General features: G+C 38.8%; 1 protein-coding gene across 2 annotated transcripts in view; it reads left to right on the top strand.

The window, feature by feature from the left end:
* igsf11 (immunoglobulin superfamily member 11) overlaps window positions 1–25960 on the top strand; it is a 121831-nt gene that overhangs the window by 89755 nt on the left and 6116 nt on the right. For both annotated transcript variants that reach the window (XM_041995720.1, XM_041995721.1), the window contains 4 exons: window positions 11292–11455; window positions 22180–22387; window positions 22591–22746; window positions 25602–25724. In XM_041995720.1, coding sequence (XP_041851654.1) covers window positions 11292–11455; window positions 22180–22387; window positions 22591–22746; window positions 25602–25724 — 651 coding nt within the window. The remainder of the gene's footprint in view (window positions 1–11291; window positions 11456–22179; window positions 22388–22590; window positions 22747–25601; window positions 25725–25960) is intronic.

A 25960-nucleotide genomic window follows, 5' to 3' on the forward strand; every position in this document is an offset into this window, starting at 1 on the left:
GATGGAGGTTTTGAACATCTTTGTGTGTATGTGTGTGTTTAAGTACAGTAAAGTTTCCTCTGAATGAAATGGGATGTAAATTTGACCACTGTGCAGAATGCAAACATAGGCTGGTTCCTAGTGTTTGCTGAGCCAGCGTTTGACCTACATCAAACACCCAAAAGTGGAATGAGTTAGGAAGCATTACCATGCTGGTCAACGCCAATGCACCATTAAATATCAAAGAGATGGATTGAAACAGATCAAAACTCTCCACGTAGAGGAAGTGTTTTTCAAATTAATTTCAGTCTGCCTCTCTGTTATTTACCTCTCACTGGTATGAGTAGATCAGAACTGGTTTGAGATAGCAGTGTTTGTTTTTTATTTTTATTTTGTTCAATTCCTCCAGCAGATTTTAGATTATATTAGATTTGCATGCAAACTTGTGATAAACTGAAAAGGAAGAAGCTAAGCTTTGCTATTATTAGAATTGCTAATGTATGGCCAATTGAGGAATGAATGACTTAATGTAATATGAACTGAAATCTCATATGAGCTGCAGCTGCTAAATGCCATCCATTCCTCAGTGCAATGTCCATCTTTTAGCACTAATTTCCACAAAACAGCAATTGGAAAATATTTGTTTTGAAAGAAAGCATGTTTATTTATTCCTTCTTTCTGGGTTGAATAATAACATTAATCAAGACCTGACTGACCAGATCCATAAACGGTGTCAGGGATGGGACTGTGAGAAAACAAGACAGATTTTTAAATGACATTAAAATGGCTTTTTGAGGGGGAATCAATAATTGCTGTTGTTATTTAGTCTTTAAATTAGAACATGCGTCACTTGGTGATCGTACGTCATGCAGCAACCAGAAATCAGCTGAGACCACCTGTCCACGGGGAGATCACAAATCTTCATATCACTGGGGTGCAACTAAGTTCAGGGCAAATATGTCACTGTGTGTGTGTGTGTGTGTGTGTGTGTGAGAGAGAGAGAGAGAGAGAGAGAGAGAAAAAAAACAGAGATGTTCAAGCATATTTCGTACATTTTCAAAATACGTATCATTATGTTGTTCAATAAAACACAAGTCCAAGAGTGGTTTTATGTCTTGGTTTATTCTGTTCTTCTATATACAGTGATTACAGTTTTGTCTGGTAACACACAGGAAGTGATAAGGACATTTACAAAAAAAGAATCTCTTCAAGAGATTTTCTTAACTGATTACGCTGCAACTAATGTACAGAAATAGTCTGTGTGGTCTGTCTTTTTTTTCTTTTTCTTCTTTTTTAAAAGAATATAAAATGTACGCATTATTACGATTAGTTTTTTTTAACACTGGCAACAAAATTGCTTATTAAAATAGTATGATGTGAAATACTTGAAAAAGATATACGTAAAAGAAAAAAAAGGGAACTGGTTTAGGATACATTATAAGTGCTGTGGGGGGAAAAAAATGCATGGCTTGGTATTAACAGCCCAGTTGCCAGAAATTACTGGATGTATATACTGAGAACATGCATTTAGAAATGTATTTTACCTACATACACAATTTACAAATTTCTTGTAAGCTACAGAAAATGGTAACAATTTAATGGAGACTTGGCTGGCAGGTACCTACAGTAATTATGCTATACATCACAATAAAAAAATCCCACCAGGCTTTAATCTATCCTGGCTACTATTGAGCAAGAGGAAGGGAACACCATGAACAGGGTTCCAGTCCATCACAAGGCCACACACGGAGAGACAAACAGACAGGTATCTCATGCAATCAGTTTAGAATCACTAACTCACCTTGAATCCATGTTTTCTATGATTGTGGAATGAAACTGGAAGAAGAAAAATGTTATGCTGAATTAAGATGATCTGTTCAATGCAGAGCAAGTGCTAACCTCCAGCACTGAAACATGAAGCCAATAGATGAGCCAAGACTTTCAGTTTTATTCTATCGCTGGCAATTTCCCCATCCGCTCTATTTTCTGTGTGATTTCTCCACTCTCCCATACTGACATGATCACACAGTGATGCCAATAAATAGCATGCCACTTTGCATCACTTTTCTGTTTCATGTATTTTTATTTGAAGCATTTTGTGAATCATTTTGCACCCTTAAAATGACTCCCCAAATAGTTAGGTTCAAGGTTGCAGTACAGGGTAGGATGCCGTTCATTTACTGTATGTGTACAGCATGAAATTAAACAAAAATGTATCAGTCATGTGCTATTTCATTTAGCTTCATCTGTGTTGAGACAGGGGTGTTCTACCATTTAAAGCAAGCATATTACACTCTTCTCTGATGCACAGTGTGTTCTTGACTAAATAAACACTTTTATGGCTTTACTGCATTTGAAATGCAGGTAATTTAGACTCCAGGCATCAGTGCCACCATGCAGTCAGTTATCTAGTGTAGCCAGGCAACAAAAATGTGTATAATGTGGCATGTTTCTATAACCCAGACCATTGTTTTTGCTCATTAAAATGAGGTTCTTGGTATTTTGTTTTGGTGCGAACCCTTGCTATTTTATTGCATTTCCTTTTCTAAAGTTTGAAACAGCTATTAAAATCTTAAATTTTATTGTTGGAACATACCGGCCAGGTTTCTCTTCAACTACAACCTTAGGTGTACATTTAATTCACATTCTATGCTTTCCTTCAGTAATGCACTTGACTGGCACTAAGTTGAGAAAGGGGTCATGGTGGAGGTGGGCCTCGCAGGGACTCACACACACGATAAATCATTATAAGCCCTTACTGCTGGAGAACTGCGCTGACCAAATCACCTGCAGAAGTGCTGCTCCCCGAAGGCTTCACCCATGCTGGCGGCCTTAAAATCACTGTCCTCATTTGGAGAGCTACTGAGGGAGAGGAAGAAGGAGATAGAGATGCCATTAAGGAGACATCAAACCAGGCAGAATTAGTGGCATTAAAGGTAACAAAGAGAAGAACAAAGGGAAGTTAGAGAATTTAAAGAAGGGGCAGTCCCCTCCTGCAAGCCAATTAATAACTGAGCAGCATCCGACAAGGTTATCCCAGGCTAAATGCTAGTTCCAGGAATAGTCCTCTAGTCTTATCTGTTGGCTCTGGTGTGATGACTGAGAGGCTTAGACAGATGTGTTAACCTGTGTCGTGCAGACAGTGCCAGGAATCTGGACTAACCTGGTGTTGGAAAAGGAAATGTGTCATGCTATCTGTCTATAACATGGCAATTTGATTGCCTGTTAGCATTATGTAAGGCATTTTAAAAAAACTTTTTAATAGAACTATTGCAAAAGGACAGCTTTTGCAGTGTGGTTGGGAGTTAGCTCAAGCCAGTCTACATTGTGGTTGGTTAATTTATTTAAGAGTAAAAGATCTAGAAGATTTTTTGCAGTTGCAGTTGTAATATATATTCTTTTTTCCCCTTATCTAAGTCAACAAAAAGTACTCTTGGAAGTGCTGCAGTAACTGTCTATTACCTCTATACGATCTGCACCTGGAAACCTGACACAAGTCATGACTTGCTGCCTCATTTGGGGATTTCTTTGGCAGAACCATGCTGTGGAAAACTAGTTGAAAGAGACTTGAGGATGACAGCTGTGAAATAGCTAAACAGAGCCCTGTGCCAATCATGTCATCCTACTGGCAGATCAGTGTGCCTGCCAGGATGTCAGATTTACATGCAGACACAGTGACAAGTTTGCCAAACATGCAAGTCTGCACAGAAATGCAGTCACTACACACAGAAATGTTAAAAGGTCTGCAAGGTAGCCATGGACTAGGAAGGAAGTCTGTTTCTTTAGGAAAAATCAAGGTCTGATTCTTCAGCTGTCATTTGAAACAACATACAGATAATCATGCGCTAATACACACACACGCACACATATATATATATACATATATATATATATATATATATGTATATATATATATATATATATATATTAGTTTTATAACAGTGCACTGAGTGAGAATGTGGTGGAAATCTCAGATTAAAGCTGTATATTTGTGATTTGTGTTCACTGAAGTTGGTACTTCGTGATGTTTTTTTTTTTTTTTTGGACATTGTGTATATGTGTATGTGTAGCTGTGTCCAGGGCTGCATGTGCAGAGCCATCTGTTTGCTGCTTTAGCAGTAGTCTTCCAGGGCCCAGGCTTATCTGTGCACGAGGGCAGTGGCCTACTTTAACCTTCTGCTTGCTCAGTGCACACATGTGAGCACACTACTTTAGCCGATCACCTGCCATCTTGTTTGTAATGACTGCTTAGTTTATCTGCATTTGCACCTATTCTTGGTGTTTCCTCAAAAAAATAAAAACTAATCCTTATTGTCACTGTTTTGGGAACCTTTGATTGCGACATATCCAAATTGTTTTCTCAATATCAATACATAAATACGTTGCTGGAGGTTTGATCATTAGCTTGCAGTTCTTCTCAAATTCAGCGTTTCCATTTGTGCCTCTGAAATGCAAATGCACAGTTGTAAGCAGAGCTGGAACAAACACTCCATGCTAAAGCTTGCAGTATGTGTTTATAGTAGCAGTGCATCAGGCAGCACAATAAGCTCTGCTTGTGAGACGTGATTCGGTTTAGAGAAGAGTATTAAGCTACAGTATGTAGGCTAGTCAGTGGGCCCTGCTCAGGGGTTGGCTTTTTTGTGGCTAATAGGTCAGCTAGGATGGGCGGGGCAGCGGATGAGGGTGAGGATGAGCAAGAGGTTTTAAATGTTATTTCATTGGATGTGTGCTTGTTGGACAGGCTGAAGAAGGAAAGGAAAGGAAAGGAAAGGAAAGGAAAGGAAAGGAAAGGAAAGGAAAGGAAAGGACAGAAATAAGCAACATTGGAATAAGAGAAGTTCTTGCAAGATAAGTGCAGAACTGTTCTAGCTTTAATCGATGCCATTCTCTTTGTGTGCTCTGTAAACATTAAATAGGACCAACATTTGCTGCTTTGTAAAATATGAATGAGAACCTTTTATAACAGAGTCCCTTTGGACTGCAGTTATAAACAACCCAATTCTAAAGGTTCAGTTTCTTTACTTTGAGGTGTAAAATCAGTTTTCATCCTTGGCTAGAGAGGCATGTGCAACTTGAATGCCACCAACACATCTCATAAATGTCATGGACAACAAAAGAGAACAAGTCACCAGGTCCAAAAATATGATTAAATATAAAAAGAGCATCTCAGAGAAACTCAGTCTTTTAGAAGTTTAAAGATGGGTAGGGGCTCTGCACAATTTTGAGAGGCTCTCTCTATGGTACATAAGGTCATTAATTCAGAGTTGGGATGCTATGTAATGCAGCTGGTTTAGTAGGTAGGTGTCATAACAGACTAGGATTAGAGTCCTGACCCATAGACCTTTGCAGGAAACCCACTTAATTTTGTCTCCAAAATAAAATGAGGGCAGTTTAACCAAAATTCATAATAAAAATATAGTAGTCTGGAAATTAAAATGAAATGGCTGTGGGTCTATAATTTTGATGGTTGAATTAAGAAAAACTGCATTTCAAGGTTTTAGAGCTTCTACTTTAGATGTTGGAGCAGGACAAGGGTGGTAAGTCAAGAGAAACATGAAAGATGAATTATTAAATAAGAAAAGAAGAAATCCAAATTGAAGCAATCTGTGGTTTGCATGGCATTTTTCAGTCTTGTTATTTTTCAGATAACAGTTTCATACATAGCAAACAGATGTAAGACAGGGATATCTTTTAAGTTACTTCTTAGACTGAGAAGATAAAAAATTTATATTTTAAACATTTATTCAGTTAAAACTGTCCAGTTTAATCACATTATAGCAAGTCAAAGGATTAGTTGAATTTCAGACATTACTACTGCTAAAAAAAGTGCTAAAGCAAGGGGTAGGAATTAGATGGCTTGTGCAGAAAGAGTTGTGCATTGGTTTTGTGGCAACATTCTTACCCCAGCGGATGTTTTAAACCTAGTGCTTGATGAGATGCCATCATGCAGCTGGGTACATAATCATACCACCTGAGTTTCACAGGACTGTCTTTGCTCGCTTGTTGGTTCGCCCTGGTGCCTCACAGGCAGGGCAACAAGGCAAGGTCTGCTTCTACATGAACAAAACTCATCACGAAGCCCCTGGGTCTTGTGCAAGAGAACAGGACACAAAGCTACGTTTATGGGAGGGCACAGGTGTCAGCGCACATGAATCCATGTGTAGATGTGTTCACCACTGTGTTTAATTTCATGCTTTTTCTTTTCTCTTTTTTTTTTTGTGTGTGTGTGTGTTCTTGCTGGGGATTTATAGAAATGGGGCTTTCAAAACAGCGATTCATGTCTAAAGATGCAGATTAAACAGGAAATGCAATGAAAGCTGCTAAGTTTCTCACCTGAAGCAGGAGATAGACCTGCCGGGTTTTTTGCTCGATCTCTCACCACTTCCTGACAACTCTCTCACTACTTAAGAGGTCTGACATTCTTACTAATTTTGGAAAAGTTATTTCTGTGCTTTTTAGTGTTTCTTTCTTATTTAGAATCAGAAATTTTGATATCCAGTATTTGATATAAATAACCTCAGACTTGTGATGATTGGACAGAAATTTGAGGTGAAAGATAACAAAATTTAGGCAAAGAAAAGGGGACTTTACATATGTAGTAAGGTGATGTGTTTCTTTAGTCCTTGTCTTTGCACCATCATCAATCATCTTACTTATACACGTGTGCATGTGTGTGTGAATTTCTGTGTGTGTCCCAGAGAAGCCCACCCAGTGAAGCTGTGCCAGAGGCTCATCACATCACATCACAGCATCAGGGGCATCTGTTTGAAACAGAAATAAAAGCAAAGCCTATGAATAAAAGAGCCACATGAATAAAAACACAGAATGCAAATGACGTGCTAAGCAGGGATGGTGTATGTGTGTGTGTGTGTGTGTGTGTGTGTGTGTGTGTTGATGAAAAAGTGTTGAATTCTCCCTGCATTTGTTCTCTATCCCATCATGACGCCGCCTTAGCTTGACTGAATGAGTGAGTGCAGACACACGTATCATGCTCTCTGAGGTGTATGCTTTCCTCATGTATTAATCAAAAGCAGTTTTGACACTTGGATCCCGGAAAAGGGGAAAAAAGTTGTTTTAACAGAGCTGTTAGTTCTCTCCTTCATTCCACAAGCACCACAAGCGCTGCCTCAGGTGACTTTATCAATTAGGCCTCTCTGGACACCTCAGCATCCGCTTGGCCTTATCCTGCCCTCCCTTATTTCACTCCTTCCCTTTCCTTTCTTTCTTTTATTCTCATTTGTTCTCTCTGTACCTCCTTGTCAGAGTGTTCTCCCTCTTCCCGCCCACCTCTCATTTAGTTTCCTCATTCTTACAGTGCTTTTTGCACATCCTCTTTTTTGTGCTGAGTAGCTGTTGTGTGTGAACGGATTTCATTTAAAGATGAACATATAACTTGAGTCAACAGCTGAATGTCAGTTTTGCTGATGTATATTTAGAGAACAGCTGTAGTTGGCGCAGTTTCTCATTGGTGTCATTTTCGTCAGAAGAACGTTGACAAAACTGAATCAAGATGCTATTCAAAAGAGGATGCAAAAGAATTAACATCCCAGAATGATGCACTGTGATGCTGTCACTGAAAGAAGCCTAATAAGATAGACGATACAGCTCCTCTCTATCACAATACAATGCATCACTGGAGGCAGTAGAGGGTCAGCATGAGAGACTAGCTTTTCCTTTTTTGTGTCAGTCAGGCTGGTCTGGGTTCTGCTGAATGATGCCTCAGGGCAGCTCAAGGCTAGAAGTGAGAGTAGGAGGAGGAAGATGTTTGTCGTTAAAATAATGGAAAGGCTTAGATGATATAAGCAATGAGAAGGAAAGCTTTACATCACTTCTATGCACATTAGTGTGGAGAACCCAGCCCTGGGTATGAATTTTTCACAAGGAAAATGTGTGCTAAGTACAGTAATCCACATATATAGACCATAGTCGTGACATAATAAAGGTTTGCAAATTGTCATAGAGTAATATTTTTAATTGCTTGTTTTTTTAAAGACATCAGAAAACCTCATGCAAACCTGCAACCTTGTTTTTATCATCTAAGTCAACCATATGTTCTTAACCCTTTTAATTTATTTATACATTTTTATCAATATCTAACTCTAACCATGTATATTTTTTTTGTTTAAGACTAGCTAACCACGACTGACACGTAACAAAACTCAATGATATTACCTTACAGTCGCTCTGTGTAATGCCACTTTTCAGCCTTCCACCTACTTATTAAGATTTTTTTCTTACCTAAAACAAATGCACAGCATCATATTTGTGAAAGTTTTTAACTAATGAAAATATAAGCATGGTGCAATTTGCAAAGAAACATGTGGGCAAGAATTATTTTTCGGAACCTTAAAAATGTAATTTCACAATTTGTTGAACATGTGTAACAGTTTTAATGTTATACACAACTTTGGCATGTTACAGTTTTGAAGGCAGATGTGGACATATGACAGCTTTGTAGTACAGAAACTAGTAATTCTACAGTTTTGAAGCCTCTATAATGAAACTAATGTGTTTTGTGCTGTGGAACAATGTGGTTGTTCCATATTCTGGTGTGAGACTGCATGCAGAAGAGTAAAACCTCATTGTAAAATAGCATTTCCACTGCCTTCTCTTGGTGTCTAGTTGTTTACACTGGCTTATTTTTGTGTTTAAAAAAAAAAAAGACTAATTAAAAATGACCCCAGACAAATACTGTGGCTCCTTTCAATTTATGTTGCTACACTATTATACTAGTGTAGGAGTCCACATTTGACAGCAAATGCATCACCACCCATCCACTGCTTATCAGATCCTTTATAGGATGTATTTTGGAGGAGCAGCTGTCTACCAGACATGCTTCATGAGTGGAGCTGAAGAGCTGGCGTGAAGCTTTGGCAGGAGTGTGTGCAGTAATGAGGCAATGCCAGGCAATGCTGCTGTTTCCATCTCTTAGATGTGTCCCTAAAGGGCCACCATAGATGCCACCAATGACATGCACTGATGAGTATGTGTGCATGGTGATGGGTAGTGTGTCATGAGTCTCTGATTTGATAAGGCATGTGTGTACTGTATGTGTGCATGTGGCTGGCCTGTGTGTGTATGTTCTTGTTTGTGATGTTGTGTGTTGTTTGGTGGTGGGAGCTTACAGACTCTGAGCGCAGAGGTTCTCTAATCCAGTGTTTTGAAATGAGCCCTCCAGCTGTTGTGGGCTTGAGAGACTGCAGCCTTGAAGGAGGCTTAGAGATGATAAGATGCTCCTTCTATCTTCATTCCTCCAGGATCTTTTTCTAATTCTTTATTCCTTTCTTTCTCCCTCCCTCCTCTTGTACATCCAAGTGTCTCCTTATTTTTCTCTTTCATTCCTAAATCTAGCATGGGTAATACCTGTAGTTTGCACCCATTGAGTAAACACTTATTGATATCGTACTGATGTTTCTTGCAGTCACACATTCTTTTAAGGTCATAACAATTTGTACAAACCTATTCCTTGTTAATCCTCCAATAAGAACATAGACTTGATTCTTTGCAGGAAGTGAACACTCAGAGAGGATAGAAGAAGATCAGATTAGTAGAGTGACCTAAGACTTTGTTATTTATTGCATTTATAATAATGGCCTCACATCATAGATGTCATCAGAGGTAATGGGGGCTCGTTAGCCACATAGTGACGCACACACTGACGGGATTCTGCTCTTTCAAGCACAGTGTTATTACTTAAGCAGTTGGGTTACTGAGAGGAATCATGCTGCTTTAAATGATACATATTGACATTACAGGGGAATATAGTCCCTCTAAGTGAAAATGTCTCCATAATTTATTGGAAGCCTTTTTTAGTGTGTACGTCTCTTATGAACTATAGCTGAGTGGCACAGTGTGGGTGCTGTCTGTCTTCTTTTGGCCCAGCAGTGAGCCTGTAGGGTCTGTTGGTGTCTGCCAGCAGAAAAAAAGTGTAGGAAGTCCAGCGGATTTCCGATGGACGGACAGACAGCGAGCAACAGGAAGTGTGCCAATCACAGAAGAATATAACAATGACATTCAAAGTTCAAATTGATCCCAGTAAATGGGCCTGGAAATAATAATAATAATAATAAAAATAAATAAATAAGCAAGTATCAAGAATGGTTTTGACCTTAAGCCATTACATTCTGGTGGTTTCTACTATTGACTTGGCAGGAAAGTAGGATCATCATCTTACATTATCAGTAACAGGGACAATTCACAGGACGCAATCAATTATCTGTAATCATATCAGCGCATCATCCTCCTCACTGTTTAGATAAGATTACTTCCCACTGGGGTTTTTGGACATGGATACATACTTGCGGGGGTGATTTAACTTAGTTTAGATCTTAATGTCTTTAGCTGTTCTAGAAATAGATGCAGCATGTACATATTTGTCTCCCTGGGTCTGTTATGGGTGACAGCTGGTCCCAGATGAGAAAGACAACTTCTGAGTTTCTAAGTGTGAGATGACAGCTCTCTCTCATTGCTGAGGAAAATACAATATCATCGTGAGTTGTATGCCCACAGCAAGGAGCAAATAGTGTCTGAAAAACCAAGACTATCCCCACTTGTCATGTTCATTTGCTCTGTATTGATATCCACTCTGATCCCACGAAAAAGAGGGTTGTTTTAGGAGATGAATAAAATGAATTACTCTGGAGACAGCCTATCATGTTTCTCTATTAAACTGTTGCATATTTCATGTGATCCTCCTCTGTGTGGTTTAGATGTCTGTTTAGTTGCTGAGAGCATTTCAGAAAAGTAGGTTTGTTTTGCTGAAAAGGCGACGAAGAAAGAAGTGCTGACAGATTAAACATGATTTCTTGCTTTTTAGAATATGTACATGTACATGCACATGTACTATTCAGACTGGTTCCTGGCTCTTGCCCTATGTTAACTGGAACACATTCCAGCTGCCCAAGACCTAAAGCCAGTGTAGAAAATGGATGAATGGACATGCTCAACGTAGAGGTTTTGCTCTTGTTGTCCAAAAGGTGGTCAAACAGCCCACAGAAATACTTTGAAAGTGTAGCTTTTCTGACTAAGTAAAAAGATTTATGCTGGTTCTCTACTCAGAATTTGGAGCTGATCTTGGGTCCTTTCTTCTTGAATTGTAGTGATGTCTTCACTGAAATGAGCAACACTATGTGTGCAACTAATTCATAAAGACACAAACTGACAGACATTTTCCTAATTGGATTTGGGAAATTTCAACTTCTCGGTTTAAATGGAGTGCACCATTACAGGCGAGCTGGCTCATCATGCTTCTGTTCATAGTTTCTGTCACTTTATATGTTCAGACACTGATCGCTGCTTCTTTTCACATGCAGTGTGTGTGTGGGCGTTGGATGTAACCGTGTCCCAGAGCAGCATCCAAGTGGCCCGAGGTCAAGCAGCCATCCTGCCCTGCTCCTTTACCACCAGCGCTGCCCTCAACAACCTCAACATCATCTGGATGGTGATACCGCTGTCTAATGCCAACCAGCCAGAGCAGGTATAAATCACTTACATCTATTCACTGCCACTGCATGCTTTTTTTAGTTTTTCTTTTATTGCTTTTACAGTTCACCATTAAACTATCACAAATGTTTTGATGTTTAGACGTAGAGTATGGAATTCTGCATGTCCCTTTCTATGATTAATGTTTTTGTTGGAATATGTTGAATTACATTTTCAACTGTAGTTATATGAATGGTGTACTTGTACATATCAGAACTATTGTAGCTTGTCTAGAGATACACAACAATAAATCTCTGAAATGCAGTTAACTTGTTTTCAAATGCAATACTACCACATATGCATCATATGGATGGCCATACTGCTTCTCCTTCAATGTTACAGTCAAAGCAGGTACAAAATGATGAAATCAATTTTAAGATGTGAGCCAAGGTGTCAGATACAGCGCAAAGAGAATGTCAGAGGTTGCATAAATGTATAGTAAGTCAGAAAATGATTGAGGTTAAACATACACAAAAGACATCAGTGGCACAAATTTAGATGCTTACATGCTTTATTCAACCGGAAGCGTTTCAGATTTAGACAGTGATGCAGTTAAAAAGCATTGCAGAAAACTACATTGTATCTCATGATGATGATGACGATGATGATCATGATACATCACTAGCTGTATTCAAAACTGCCAACTATCATTAGAGGTCTGTAAAGATATAGAATAAAGTATACAGTTGAAACAACAACAAACAAAAAAAAGGGATTCTGGAACTGAATGCTGCACACACACACACACACACACACACATATATATACATATATATATATATATATATATATATATATATATATATATATATATATTAGGGATTCACAATATTGGAATTTTGGCCGATATCCAGTATTTTACAAGTCATTTGGCCGGTAACCGATACTGACATTTCCCCCCCAAACCAAATTGCAGAGATTATCTACCTTCCTCTGTTGTGAAATTTAAATACGGTATTATTCTGTATACTCTTTGTCATGTCCTATTGGCAAATGCAGATGTAAAAATTTCCCCAACTGAAGGAATGAATGAAGGGGTGAATAAAGTACCTCTTATCTTGTCTTAAATAAAAATGAAAATGATGCATTATTCACTTCTTGTGCAAAATAAGATAATATTTCAACTTGGATTATACATATGTCAAATTAAATCTTGACAACTGTTTTTAAACAAAACAAGATTAAACGTTAATCATATTTGGGAAATGTCTATTTGATAGACTATGTGAAGTCTCATTTCCAACAATGCAAAGTGCTGTGACAGTCATGTCAGTTGTAGTGGGGGTGTAACAAAACATATGAATGGAAGTAACTGTATTAAATCAGCATGTGATATCATTTCATATCCATCCCTGATTCCTGAACTGGATCAAAATGGTATTGTGGCAGAAATTGTGAGCAGCAAACAGAGAATTGTTCATTGAACTGATGTAGAATGATGGGTGTTGTGTTCTAACTAGATTTACATCCTTTGTCAATGGCAAAAAGTGATACTCCTGCTTCATTGGTGAATAAAAAGAACAAAATGAACAAAAACATGTCAGCTCATGAACTAAATGATCACTTTTGGAGCTTTTTCCAGCACTAAATCATTTTGCAAAATGATTTAGTGCTGCATTCTGCTGTAGTAGGTAGAACTGCTTCTGTTGGCAGTGTGTTAATGGCAGTTTTGAATACAGCCCCGCTGTGAAACCTCTATACTTGTTCATGTAGAGAGTTAACCCAAAGTGTGTTACAATTTTATATTAGAAAATACACACACAGCAGTAGCTAAAGGTAAAACTGTGCAGACACTCAAAATTTCTCTTTTCAGTGCATCTGACGGCACCTGCAGAATACTAGTTATGTAAATTGTAGTTTATCATAGACTAATGTAGATATACTGTTGTGCTTGAAAGTTGGGACACTTTTAGATCTACTTTTATGTCTATGTGACTATGAAATTTAAATAAATCAAAATTTAAAACCATTGTCAACCAAACAAAGCCATAAGGTTGTCTAGAGTACCCGGCTATACAGAGTACCAGTCAAAAGTTTGAACACCCTTATCCATGACATTGAATGGGAAAGTATGTCCAGACTTTTGACTTGTACTGTATAGGTTTGGTTAGTTGGAGCAATTACTTCTGAGTTATGCTAAGTTTAATTAAACGAAGTCTCCAAGAAAAAAAAGCACCACAGAGTCTGAAGCTCATTAATTAGTTCATGGCTAGGAAGAGGACAGGTGGGGTAGAGTTAAGGTGAGGGATGGGATGAGGTGGGTGTATGACACAAAGGTGTGAATGGATGGATGAATGGATGGATGGATGTGGGAGTGGACAGAGGAATAACTACATGATGGGGGATGAATTAATGAGAAAGACAGATACCGGATGGGTGCATTAATGATGGAGAATGGATGGATGGTGTTATGAAGAAAACAAAGAATAGGTTAAAAAAATAGATAAAAATGACTGATTTATTCTAATATGGCTAGCCTAATGATTGGAGGAATGGTTAAGGCGTGACCCTGTACTCAAACCTAAACTTAAAAGGTAAATTCATTTACTGCTGCATATTGGGCCACAGCCTGTACTGGATGCATACTACTGTCCCTCTTACACACCATCTGATCATTTTCCTCAGTAAATAACCATGTCTAGTTCTTCCTTATTTGGTAAATTTGGCTCTCGTTAGCTACTTTAAATAACTATATTTGGTAAATAATCTGATGTGTTTGATCATGATAATGCTGAAATATAAATACAATAAGGTTTCACAAATGTTTAAGCACTACAGTGGTAGTAAGGTCAAATGTGTGCTCCTAATCAAAAGAACGTTGTCACTCATAGGTTGCGACACCTGCAGGACGTGTGACAAAATGTTACACTGCTTTCCTTTTGAAACATTATAGACCATCTTTAAGCTCTTTGAATTGATGTGGGGTTGTTTAGAAACGTGGACAGTAGCTTGATTTACACAAAAATATGAGTGAGCCTACTATATCTTTAGCTTTTAATTTAGTTTTTCTGGCTTTTCTTCTTTTCTGCTTGTTTTTCTCACCTTCCCTCCCTCCCACTTTGACTCAATTTTCCTCCTCCTTGCGGGCCTTCTATGATTCCGTTTGAGTTGTTTTACATGCAGCTGCAGGCTGTACAAGCTCACCTGCCCCCCCTTAACTTTGAACCCCACTGCTGGTCGGCCGTCCAAATAACACAATCATCTTCTGCACTAATTAACTCACGCCCATGACAGGCTCTGTAACGCAGCTGTTCTCATTACACACACACACACACACACACACACACACACACACACACACACACACACACACACACACACACACACACACACACACACACACACACACAAAAAAGATACTGGCATACATAAATACATATGCACACACAAGCTGGCCTTGGACAGTCTGCTGGTCCAAAAACAGTGCAAATCCACATGCACACATGTTGGGCTTACATCCTGTGTGTTGACTGACTTTACACATACATGAAGAATGCTCAGTAAGAGCATTAATATGAGCATGCATTTATCTACATACCCAGAAATTATACAGTCGTATTCACTCACACACACCCATACTAAAAAAAAGCACTGAACTCAACACACATAGGCACTTATTAATGGATGAATGTGTGAGACCTTTTAGATGTTAAGTGATGATGGGAGCTGAAATATGTAGTAGGCTGAATCACATTCACTATGTGCCCATACTGTGCTTTCACACTATATTGAATGACAGATACATAAAAACCATACAGGAACCAGGGGCACAGCCTGTATACCCACACATGCATTTAGCTAAAGACTGGAACTTGCACTTGTAAAGGTACAGTCCCACACAGGCTGTGGCTCTCAATCTGTGCACACAAGAATATACAAATACAGTGCAAACAACAGTTCTTCCATCAGCTCCTATGCATGAAATGAGTGAGCAGGCTGAAAAGTGTGCGATGAGATGAAGCGCTGTGTGGGGTGGCAGAATGAGTACAAGGTCATTTAAAAGAGAGAGAGACATAAATTATTATAGCTGATGCTAAAAGCCATTAACAGTTACTGAACAGAACACTTGGAAACCCCACATTAGCAAGTTTGCGTGCCCACTCTCAGATCTGTATGTGCTTGAATTTAAATGCAGTGTTCAGATGGGTCTTTTGTTAATGATGCACAGGTATAGCAGAAGGTAAAGCATGTGATTGTCAGCTTCTTTGTAGTGCAAACAGGATTGTTTGTTCTTCACCAAATTAATCCTGTTATGTATTTCCTTGATGCTGTGATTGCTTGGTTGTGTAAGGCATCACCTTATGCTTTACAGCCTTAAGCTTACATGGTTGACTCCTCATTTCAGAATAAGGGACTTAATGAGTCAAGTCTAAATTTGACAGCCTGGTGCTTTTGCTGTACATTATGCTCAGATGCTTAAACTCTAAAGTAATTAGTGCAAAGGAAAGCCATAGGGATATGTGTCTGTATCATAAAAAGTAGCAAAAACCATTAGATTCTATTATATCTTCAAGCATTCTCCAGTCACTTTCCCAGAATACAGTGTTGGCATGTTATGTTTCTGCCACAGACTAGTCTCCCAAAACCAATCAAACCCTTACTAAGTAATTACTGGTAACAAATTAAAGCAAAGCTAAAACATAAAAACTAGTAACAACAACAAACAAAACTAAAATGGTGAACTCACAGGACAGACTAAAACGTTGGTCTCCATAAGCAAAGGTCTTATTCCAAATTATTCCATCTCCATAGATATAAAATAGAAACATGAAAACATCCAGAAACTATGCAAATATGATATGTAGTTATTTCGAGTCAACCAATATGTTTCTTGGTAATAATGTCTAAATATTTAGCATTTTTCTGTCCATCTACAGCATGTCTATCCATCTTCCTGGCATCTTGGTTTGTGGGCAGATTGTTGTTGTTGTGTCTCAGGTTGTTTAGTGCAACATACATTTACATCTTTTCCAGGTATTCCATGGTTTTTCTTTGTTCGTGTCTTTTTGAGTTATTTTTTTAATAAAAGTTGTTTTGCGTCTTATGTTCAGTTTGGTATCTTTAATTGTTAATGTTGGTCTTTGGGGCCATTGTGCATCTCCTCACAGCAGGTTTGTACTCTTTCTTGTAGAAAGTTGCAGTTTGCATCTCTTTGCAGATAGTTGGATCTTATTTTGCTTATTTTGTGTTAAATTTAGCTTTTCATTAAAGACCCAAAACTCACTGCATCCCGTTTGGATTGTTTTACAGTTATGTTTGTCACTTTGGTGGTTTTAATAATAATAATATAATGCATTTTATTTGTTGGCGCCTTTTGTGCTCTATAAGGTGACTTACCTTATAGAGCACAAAAAGACATTAACATCAGACAAAAACATCAAACAATATTAAAACACAGCATCAGCCTAAAACCAAGTACAATGCACAATGTCCAGTTAGAGAGAGTATGCCAGTTTGAACTAGGGGGGTTGAGTTTAGATTTAAATGTAATGGAGTATGAGTGTCTTATATGTTGGGGGAGGGAGTTCCATATCCTGGGTGCGGGGCAGCTGAAGGCTGGTGCACCAGTGGTGCTAGTATGAGGATTGTTAGTAGTCTAGCAGAAGTTGAGCGGAGGCCGTGGGAGGGGTTGTATTCTTGAAGGAGGTCTCAGAGGTAGGTGGTGGCTAAATGGAGCCAGTGAAGTTGGATGAGAATAGGGGTGATGTGGTCAGTTGATTTGGTTCGGGTGATTATCTGAGTGGCCGGGTTCAGAATAGTTTGCAATCTGTTGATGAGGTTGGTGGAGAGTCCAGTGAGGAGGGCGTTACAGTAATCCATGCGGGATATGACAAATGAATGTGCTTATTTGCATATTCTTGTTCTCCATTTGTTTGTGGGATGCTCTTTGGTATCTCATTTTGGATCTCAGTCCTTGGCTTTTGCTTGTTTAACAGCAATCTGCTCATGGCTTCTTCTTCAACACTGACCAAACACACAGCAGCTTTTATGCAGCCTCCACAAAAAAAAAAAAAAAGGAAATATGCTGGAAATAGTTAAACTTGTATTGAACAGCCCACAGATTTGTGGTGATATGAACAGTATATTTATACTTAACTGAACTAAATTATTCAACAAAATTATACTCAACCTTGAATCTGTACCTGTTCAAACTTCAGATTTATTCTCGTTTGTTTACTGCATTTGACTGACAGGTTGAGTTTCGGATTACAACGGGTTGGCTTGGAGCTCATCCGAGTGTACCTGTGTGGTTGGGTGTGTGTGCAACATCGCATGTTGTTTTATGTGGTTTTAATCTGTCTGTCATTCTGTTGCTGTGATCATATGTCATGCCCTCTTTCCCCTGGGGAGCTAGGTGTGAGATAATCCAGATAAACACACAAACATCCACATAAGGGTTTTATGTTTCATAGCTCTTTAAACTGTTTGTTTGATATTGGTGGTACATATGACCTAATAAAAGCTCTGGGCTCATTTTCCACTCCCACTACCTCTAACACTAATTCCTGAAACCTGTTTTGTTGATACAATCATAATAATAGTATTTATCAAAAGTGCTGTGTGGTGAGCTGGGAAGTTTTCGATTATAGATAATTTGAAATCCCTTAATTCAATTTATTCTTGCTTTAGGGTAGTTTATGAAAGAAAGTTGTAACAGTTCCATCACCTCAGAACTAGTGAAACTTTTGCAGAGCCATTTTCCAAACTATTTTCTCTCTGAAAAATAAGCTTCCATCAGTTCCTGGAAAAACATCTGGTTTTATATGTTTGATTGTAAAAAAATGCTACAAAAAATGTGAAATTGAGGTCACAGTGAAATGATGTTAATCTGTAATTGAGAGCATCTGTCATTTTAGATGTACAGATTAATCCCAACAATCCGTCAGGGGATGGAGTCAATAGGTGGAGTATTCTCCCGCTCTCAAACTGGGGATAAACTAAGTTTGACAATCAGTGTTGTTTATTTGAGACTGTTTAAGGAGTAATGGGAAGTTGTTCTGCATCCTTGACTTATACACACTCCTGCACATACCATAATCTGATACTTTTTATTGATCACCACAGATTAATTCTATTTTGCTTGGGGTCAGTGACAGCGTGTTAAAGTCTTTGTTGGTGCAGTATCAAGTGCATTTCTTATGGAGAGTTTGATAACCCTCAGTTACTCTGCTCAAAACAATAATGGTGACCAGTTCCACTTCATCACCTCCTTATTCAGACAGGAATTCTCTGAACTGCCTCCGGCCGCAACTCAAAGGCTTACAAGCACTGTGCTGCACAAATGGCCAGTTGTTTTCTACTGAGGCCATGGAAAATCTCAGATGGTTACGCTTTGCAATAAAGGGTACAAATCCTTCTCAGTTCACGGCTGTTTAAATCCAGTCCTTCCTCCACTGACGCATTGACTGATTTAATCCATGAATTCCTGTTGCTCACCATAAACTAATGGATTCCTGTGAATATTTAATGAATGTTAATACAGAGTTACATACATAATATCTTTCTTGATATGCCACCAAATTAGTTAGTTTCTATATAAAATTTGTATAAAAATGTGACCTTTTTGCTTCTGGCATTATTTTTTCCCATTGCATTAATTGTGATAAAACAACAGGCAGAGTTCCATTTATAAAGGAGGTCATCAGGTGTGAAACTTCAATGTATATTTTGTGCAAACCAACTCATTTGGTGGCATATCAGTTGTATTTCCAACTTTCGCTACATGCCATCATTGTTTTGTATTATGCTTTTTGAGATTTCTTTGATTTAAAAAGAAAATACTTTCAAGTAAAAGCTTTTTTGTATTTTTTCATCTTTTTGTATTTTTGCTTTTGTTTCATTAACCCCAGTGTCTTGAATATAATTGGTTGGATTTGCATGCACGGTCACATATTGATATTAACTATAATAACCGTTCACCCTGAATATGACAGGTAAATGGCATTATCTTATCCCCTTAACACAAATGAGTTCATACAGGTGAGGTGTACACCTTTATGGCGCTAACAAGTCCAACCAGAGTTTTTACATTATGATGCAACATCTTTTACAGTGCATGCTCTAGGCTCCAGAGATGTCTCCACAGTTCACTCGAGGTCGTAATTGGGTTTAATTTTCAGAATCATGGTCGCTTGACTCAGATGTAATTTGGGCTTGCTTGTTTCTGTCACAAGATCTGGCAACAATCGACCATGCAGAGTTCAGTTCAAAACAGGATAGCTGTGGTTAAAAGAAGACTCACTCTGTGGGAAAATCCAAGGCTAAGTAGGCCAATGCTCTGTGTTCTGAGGGATATGGATACAATCAAGACTTTGAATGGGCACGTTAGGGGATGTAATGTTGGTTCAAGGAATTTATGGGAAAATCCCCTTTAACATGTAAATGGATTTTGAATATAATACTATATTTTGTCTACAACTACCATAAACACAGTAATAAGAATATTGTATTATCTAAAATCAATATTCAGAATATTGCTGTACATGTACAGATAAGCATAGTAAATATGGCAAAGATAACTGAAAGCATTTTCATGATCAACAATTAAAGTTTTTATTTATTTATTTATTTATTTGCTTTCAACAACAAATTACTTCTGTCAGAGAGAAAAAAAAACAAGTGGGGGAAAAATATCAGGTATAACCAGTGACTGATAATGAATATTGGCCCATATTGTTCAGGACATGCCTCAAAGGATTGAAAGAGATAACAGTGGTCTCTTCCAGTCAGTAAATTGAAAAGTGCTGTGGGGGGTTTTAGAGATTTATCCAGGCTTTACTTAGGCAATGGCAGTATCCCCCATACCCACTGCCAAAGGAGTCTTTATGGGGGTCAGCTAGCAATAGCATGTGATCATGCAATTGGTACAGTGACAGACTGTGTGAAGGTTTTTGCATCAGCATCCAACTGTGTGTTGTAAAGTGATGGAAAACTCGGGAAGTAGGGCAGTCTGTGCAGATGCTTATTCTGTATTTGTGCGTAGGATTTTAGGAGAGAAAGGATGAAACAGAGGTTTACAGCTGGGCCAGCAGTGGGACATCCAGCTAGTCCAGCTAGAGTTCTTAGGGCTGTCTGCCATCTGAGTGGCAGCCATGGCCTCTTTTCTGTCTGCGCGTAGCCATAAAGCCAATCGGGTCACGCGAACGGATGAGGTGGTTTATACATACTGTACATATAGATTTGGATGGATCAGTCAAGGGAGACACATACACATGGTGCAAATGTTGCGTGTTTGGATGATTGATTGGATCAGTTTAAGCGTACATGCAGATTATATTCTCAGGTCATCAGGAGTGTGGAGCCGGGTCACAACAGGTGCCATATGTTACAGAAGGAAACAAAGGCACAGGTTGACAGAAACCTTAATAGAGATGTGAAAGAAAAAGATCTAAGTGAAGGAGCAGCAGGTATTGTGGCAGACTGATAACACACAAGTCAAAAATTGATATTCTCCTTGTTAGTAACTGGATTTACACAGGAACACACACACAGAGAAGAGATGCAGTTGCAGGCTCTCATCACAGCTGAGGAGCTGCCTATTCATCTGCACATAAGAGGACAAAGCGAGCGCACTGCACTCAGGAAATTGCAGCTACGCAATTTACAATCGTTAGGGAGCAGTGGAGGACCCAGCCACATACACACCCCTACACTTTCATCAGAACTATCAGTCCAATGCTAATACACACAGACACATATATAAAAGCACACTAGAACACATTTGTGCTGCTTGTTTCCCTGGTTGCGTCTTTGAACAGCTCAATGAGGGCTCTTTTCAGCAAAGTGAATAGCCCCTCTGATTCCCGTCTGTGCTGTGTGTGTGTGCATATATGTGCCTCGCCGTGCACGAGAGCCACAGTTGTGTGCACATGCCTTGTGTTTGCGTGGGTCCTTCATCTTTCGTGTGGGCCCAGCTGAGGGGTGAGAGCTGTTTTGCATGTGGCTCATCCTCACAAACGAGCTTTTCAAACCCAGCTTGAAGCCCAAGGGGAGCTTTTAAACAAGTTGATCCTTCATTGCTCTTTAATTTGGACCTTACACAAGATTACCTCAACCTGAAGGCGATCATTTTATCTGCTCAAGTGTGATTATTCACAAAAGGTCGTGGTGGATTGATAAAAGATAAGGTTTTGCTTTAATTTCTCGCAGAATTTGCTCCACATTCAGACGACTCCCTGAGCTTCTGCTCTTGAATTCATCAGATTTTGGAGTTTATGTGCTTCCAAGTTGAAATGTATTCAATTATGCATTCCATTTAGAGGATGCTTTTATCTGAAGAGCCTCGCAATACCATGAAAGCATACTTTTAGTGGGTGCCCTCTCCCCTGAAATCAACCCACTAAGGTAGAAAAGGACCACTCACAAATAAAAGGTTTTTTAGTTTGTCTGTTTGTTTGTTTCTTCCAGGGAAATAAAAGTCAGTTCACTCCATTAGTTTACTCTATATGCTATGTTTATGTAGTCTCATGGTAGAAATAAGCCTCCCTCTAGTGAAACAGACGTATAACAGACCACATAAGGAAAACCAATTGGGATTGAATTCTTGTTATTATGACAACTTTGATATGGTCTTTTACACGTCTTTGAACAGTAGAAGCATATTTATTCATCTATGTATCACTTTAATGAGACAATGGATGGATTTTTTTATTTTTTTAGCTGCCTGGTTAAATTCTTTTTTCTTTTCTTTCATTGCCTTCCTGTCACCTCCCAACCCAGGTGATAATTTACCAGGGCGGCCAGGTGTTCAGCCTCGCCAACCACCTCAATGGTCGTGTGGGCTTTGTGGCCACCATGCCAAGCACAAGTGCCTCCATCTTCATCAACAACACCCAGCTGTCCGACACTGGGACCTACCAGTGCCTGGTAAACAACCTCCCAGACAGAGGGGGGCGCAACATCGGCGTCATTGGGCTCACGGTGTTGGGTAACTGACCACACATCACCACAGCGTGTTTCTTACATGTTTCTATGTCTTACATTTGACCACTGTGCCAGATGTTAAATAACATTTCCAGAATACCTTTTTTTTTTTTTTCCAAAAATGATATTTTCTCTGTAATGAGCTACACATTGCTTTTGGTCTGTGAACTGGTTAATGCGACACCACCCACTCTTTCCATCTGCCAGTGCCCCCCTCGGTGCCAGCATGTCGAATCCAGGGCACGCTGGATGTAGGCAGCGACATCATGCTGTTCTGTAGCTCAGAAGAAGGTATTCCCACGCCGTCCTACTCCTGGGAGAAGCTTGACGCGCTGCCCAAGCTGCCGCACAACGCCATGCAAGGTATTACAAACAAGCTGGCCATCGGAGTTCCCTTTTGCCCCACCTTTGCTGGTAAATCTCACACACATGGTGGAGGTCAGACCCCAGTTCCTCCATCACTGCCATCTACCATGTTGCCAGACCGCCCTCCAATGGTTCCCCTCCACTGATCCTGCTGAGGGGTAATGGATGGATAGATGGATGGTGGATTAAATGAGTGTGTGTGTGTGTGTGTGTGTGTGTGTGTGTGTGTGTGTGTGTGTGTGTGTGTGTGTGTGTGTGTGTGTTTAGTAAACTGAAAGAAAAAAAAAAAAACAGAAATTGCTTTTGTGAAGTTTCGTCTCTTTCCTCATGCTGAATACCAAACGTTACACTTGCCACACTGTTAGACCTAGAATGGTGTAATCAGTATGGTCACAGTGTGTATCTTCTTCGTCTTTCCAGCTACTAAAGATTGCAAACACAGTTGCATTTGGTTTTCAGCATCAGAAAGGGCTGTTCTCGTGGACTCTCCTTTCCTTTTCCAGCTGTGGCCACTGCACACTGAAACAATCTTCATCACCTGTCTGTACACTACTGGCCTGCAGAACTTCCTGTGCTGGGCTCACATCAACTTCAAACAGCAGACTTTCATGACAATAAATCTTTCTTTTCTCCATTGCAGCTATACAGACAAGTAGATCTAAGCTCTCTGAGAGAAAGAAATATAATTCTGTAGTACAGTAAGTGGAATTATAATTGCAAATTCAGCCACAAAGGTGAATCATGGTTTGATGAATACATGTCAGTTATTAGCATTAGTTAGAGTCTAATTTGCATGTCTGGCAACCAACCCTTTGAAATAATAGACGTTAAAGAGCTTCAAAGAACCCAACTGTATCACTCCAAACCTGAAGTGTCTTTATAATTTAATCATTAAACAGAAAATACAGAAAATGAAGACACATTATTTGCATAGAAATGATGTAGACAATTATGAGTCATTACTCAAGTTATTTAGTCATTTAAAATAACTACAATGTTATATGCTATTAACAATGTTTTCATTTATTTGAGTTTTTAACAATCTATTGCCTGTTTTTGTTAGTTTTGATATAAAATAAAGATAAAAAGTAAGTACACCTTCTTTTATTTAAAAAGATTTACATGTCAAAATGCATGGGCTTGACTATATCTTATCATTTGGTCATTTAAATGCACATTTGTGCATGATTACAACTTGTTTTGTAAGGTATTGATGTATACTTATTTTTTTTACAACAAAAACAACAAAACAAGTATACCTCAATAGCTTGTAAAACCCACAGCAGTGATAACTTGAATTGATTGTTTTTTGAAAGATGTCATCAGCCTCTTAAATTGTTCTGCAGGAATTTGGTCCCTCTTTACTTTTCAAACTTGCTTCAGTTCCTTGAGACTAAAAGCGCATTCCCTGTGCTTGGGATCATTGTGTTGTTGATTTTAGCAGTCTGACAGCCTCACATTTGACTGTAGAAAACTTCATGGTTCATGGTGGAAAAAACACTGAAACGTTTCAAAACAAGCCCAAATTATCAGCCTTCCATCGCCGTGCTTGACAGATGGTATCAAGTGTGTACTAATATTCTGAGTTTTATTTTTTTTTTTTAGCTTTTATTTTTTTCAGAAATTGTCACTTTGGTCTCATCTGTCCAAAAGACATTGTTCCAGTAGTTTTGTATCTTGCTTGGCTTCAACTTTAAAATCCTAAGCTGTGCAGCCATGTTCATTTTAGACAGAAAAGACTTTTTCCGGGCAAAAATTCCAAACAAACTATACTTGTTAAGTGTTTCAAAGTGTATTTTTATGAACCCTAAACTTTAACATGCCAACTGAGGTCTGTAGGGTCTGAGACATAGCTCTTGTAGTTTCTCTGATCATTGCACGGTCTGATCTTGGGGAGAACTTGCTGGAATGTCCACTTCTGGGAAGCTCACTGAATATTTTCCACTTGGAAAAAGCCTGTCTCACTGAACAATAATGGACTCTAATTTTTTTGTAAATTACCTCATAATCCTTCCCAGATTAACAGGCAGCAGATTTATTTCTCTAAGACCATTGCTGGTATCTTTCCTCCATGGCATTGTGTTGACAAGAGGCTATCTCATATACTGATCACCATTAATGACGTGCATTTGATTGGAAACACCTGGCAGCTACTAATCATTTTAATTCCTGTAGAGGAAGTAAGCATGTAATTAGTTTCTTCTCACACTGCTTCTGCATTTTGGCTTAGATTTAGTCAAATAAGTGATGTAATATGACGTGTTGTTCATCTGAAGTAGTCTTTAGTCAATTCTAAAATCTAGCAGGGACCACAGTTTTTTATATAATCTCCTATAAAACCTGAAAACCTGAAGGACACTCTTTTTTTTTTTGGTCTGCTGTTTGCATTTGATTCAAAATAAAACAGGATCCAGCATTTCCTGCTGGGACTCCTAACACCCTTTCTGTGTTGAGTTTTTCACACATAGTTGTGACATTTATATTGTTTTTTCCAAGAGAATAGAAATGCATCTGACTTTCCCCAACAGCTGAAAAATGAAGAAATATTGAGCCCATTTGAATAAATCCAGTAGTGTGCAGCTCAGTGACTCTAATCTCTCAACTCAACCCATTCATCATTTGTTATAAAGAATCTGCAGTCTTAATGCTACACAGCACAGTTCTTTAACCCTGTATCAGCAGGTATGTACCACCCTCTACTGGTAGACAAAAATGGTTACTTGGATGAACTAAATATGAAACATAATTATACATTTTGTTAGCAGTGAATGAATGTTGTGGCCTTAAGTGCTGCACTTATTTGTTTCATTGCTATTTATATTACTTTGTGGCTCTACGTGTGTCTCCTCTAGACCAGATGCAGGGCACTGTCACCCTGAGAAATATCAGCACCAGCACCTCAGGACTATACCAGTGCACCTCCAGCAACGCCATCGGCAAGAGTACATGCATACTCAATGTGCAGGTTGTAGCACGTAAGTAAACTAAAAAAAATACTGCTTCATTAAATAGAAAGCATTATCATGTACAAATAAGCTGCCTCATTCTGGCATTTTTTACACTGACAGATGGGAGAAAAGTTAGATGTCTCTTTGAGAGGCATTTAACCAGAAACAGACACAAGCAGAAAATCAATGCTACCAAACAACAAGACCTGAACAGCTTGCAGACAGCGGCACTCCTCACATCTGACACTAACAGAGAAAAAGAC

Source organism: Melanotaenia boesemani, chromosome 9, assembly GCF_017639745.1.
Source record: "Melanotaenia boesemani isolate fMelBoe1 chromosome 9, fMelBoe1.pri, whole genome shotgun sequence".
NCBI classification, from domain to species: domain Eukaryota; kingdom Metazoa; phylum Chordata; class Actinopteri; order Atheriniformes; family Melanotaeniidae; genus Melanotaenia; species Melanotaenia boesemani.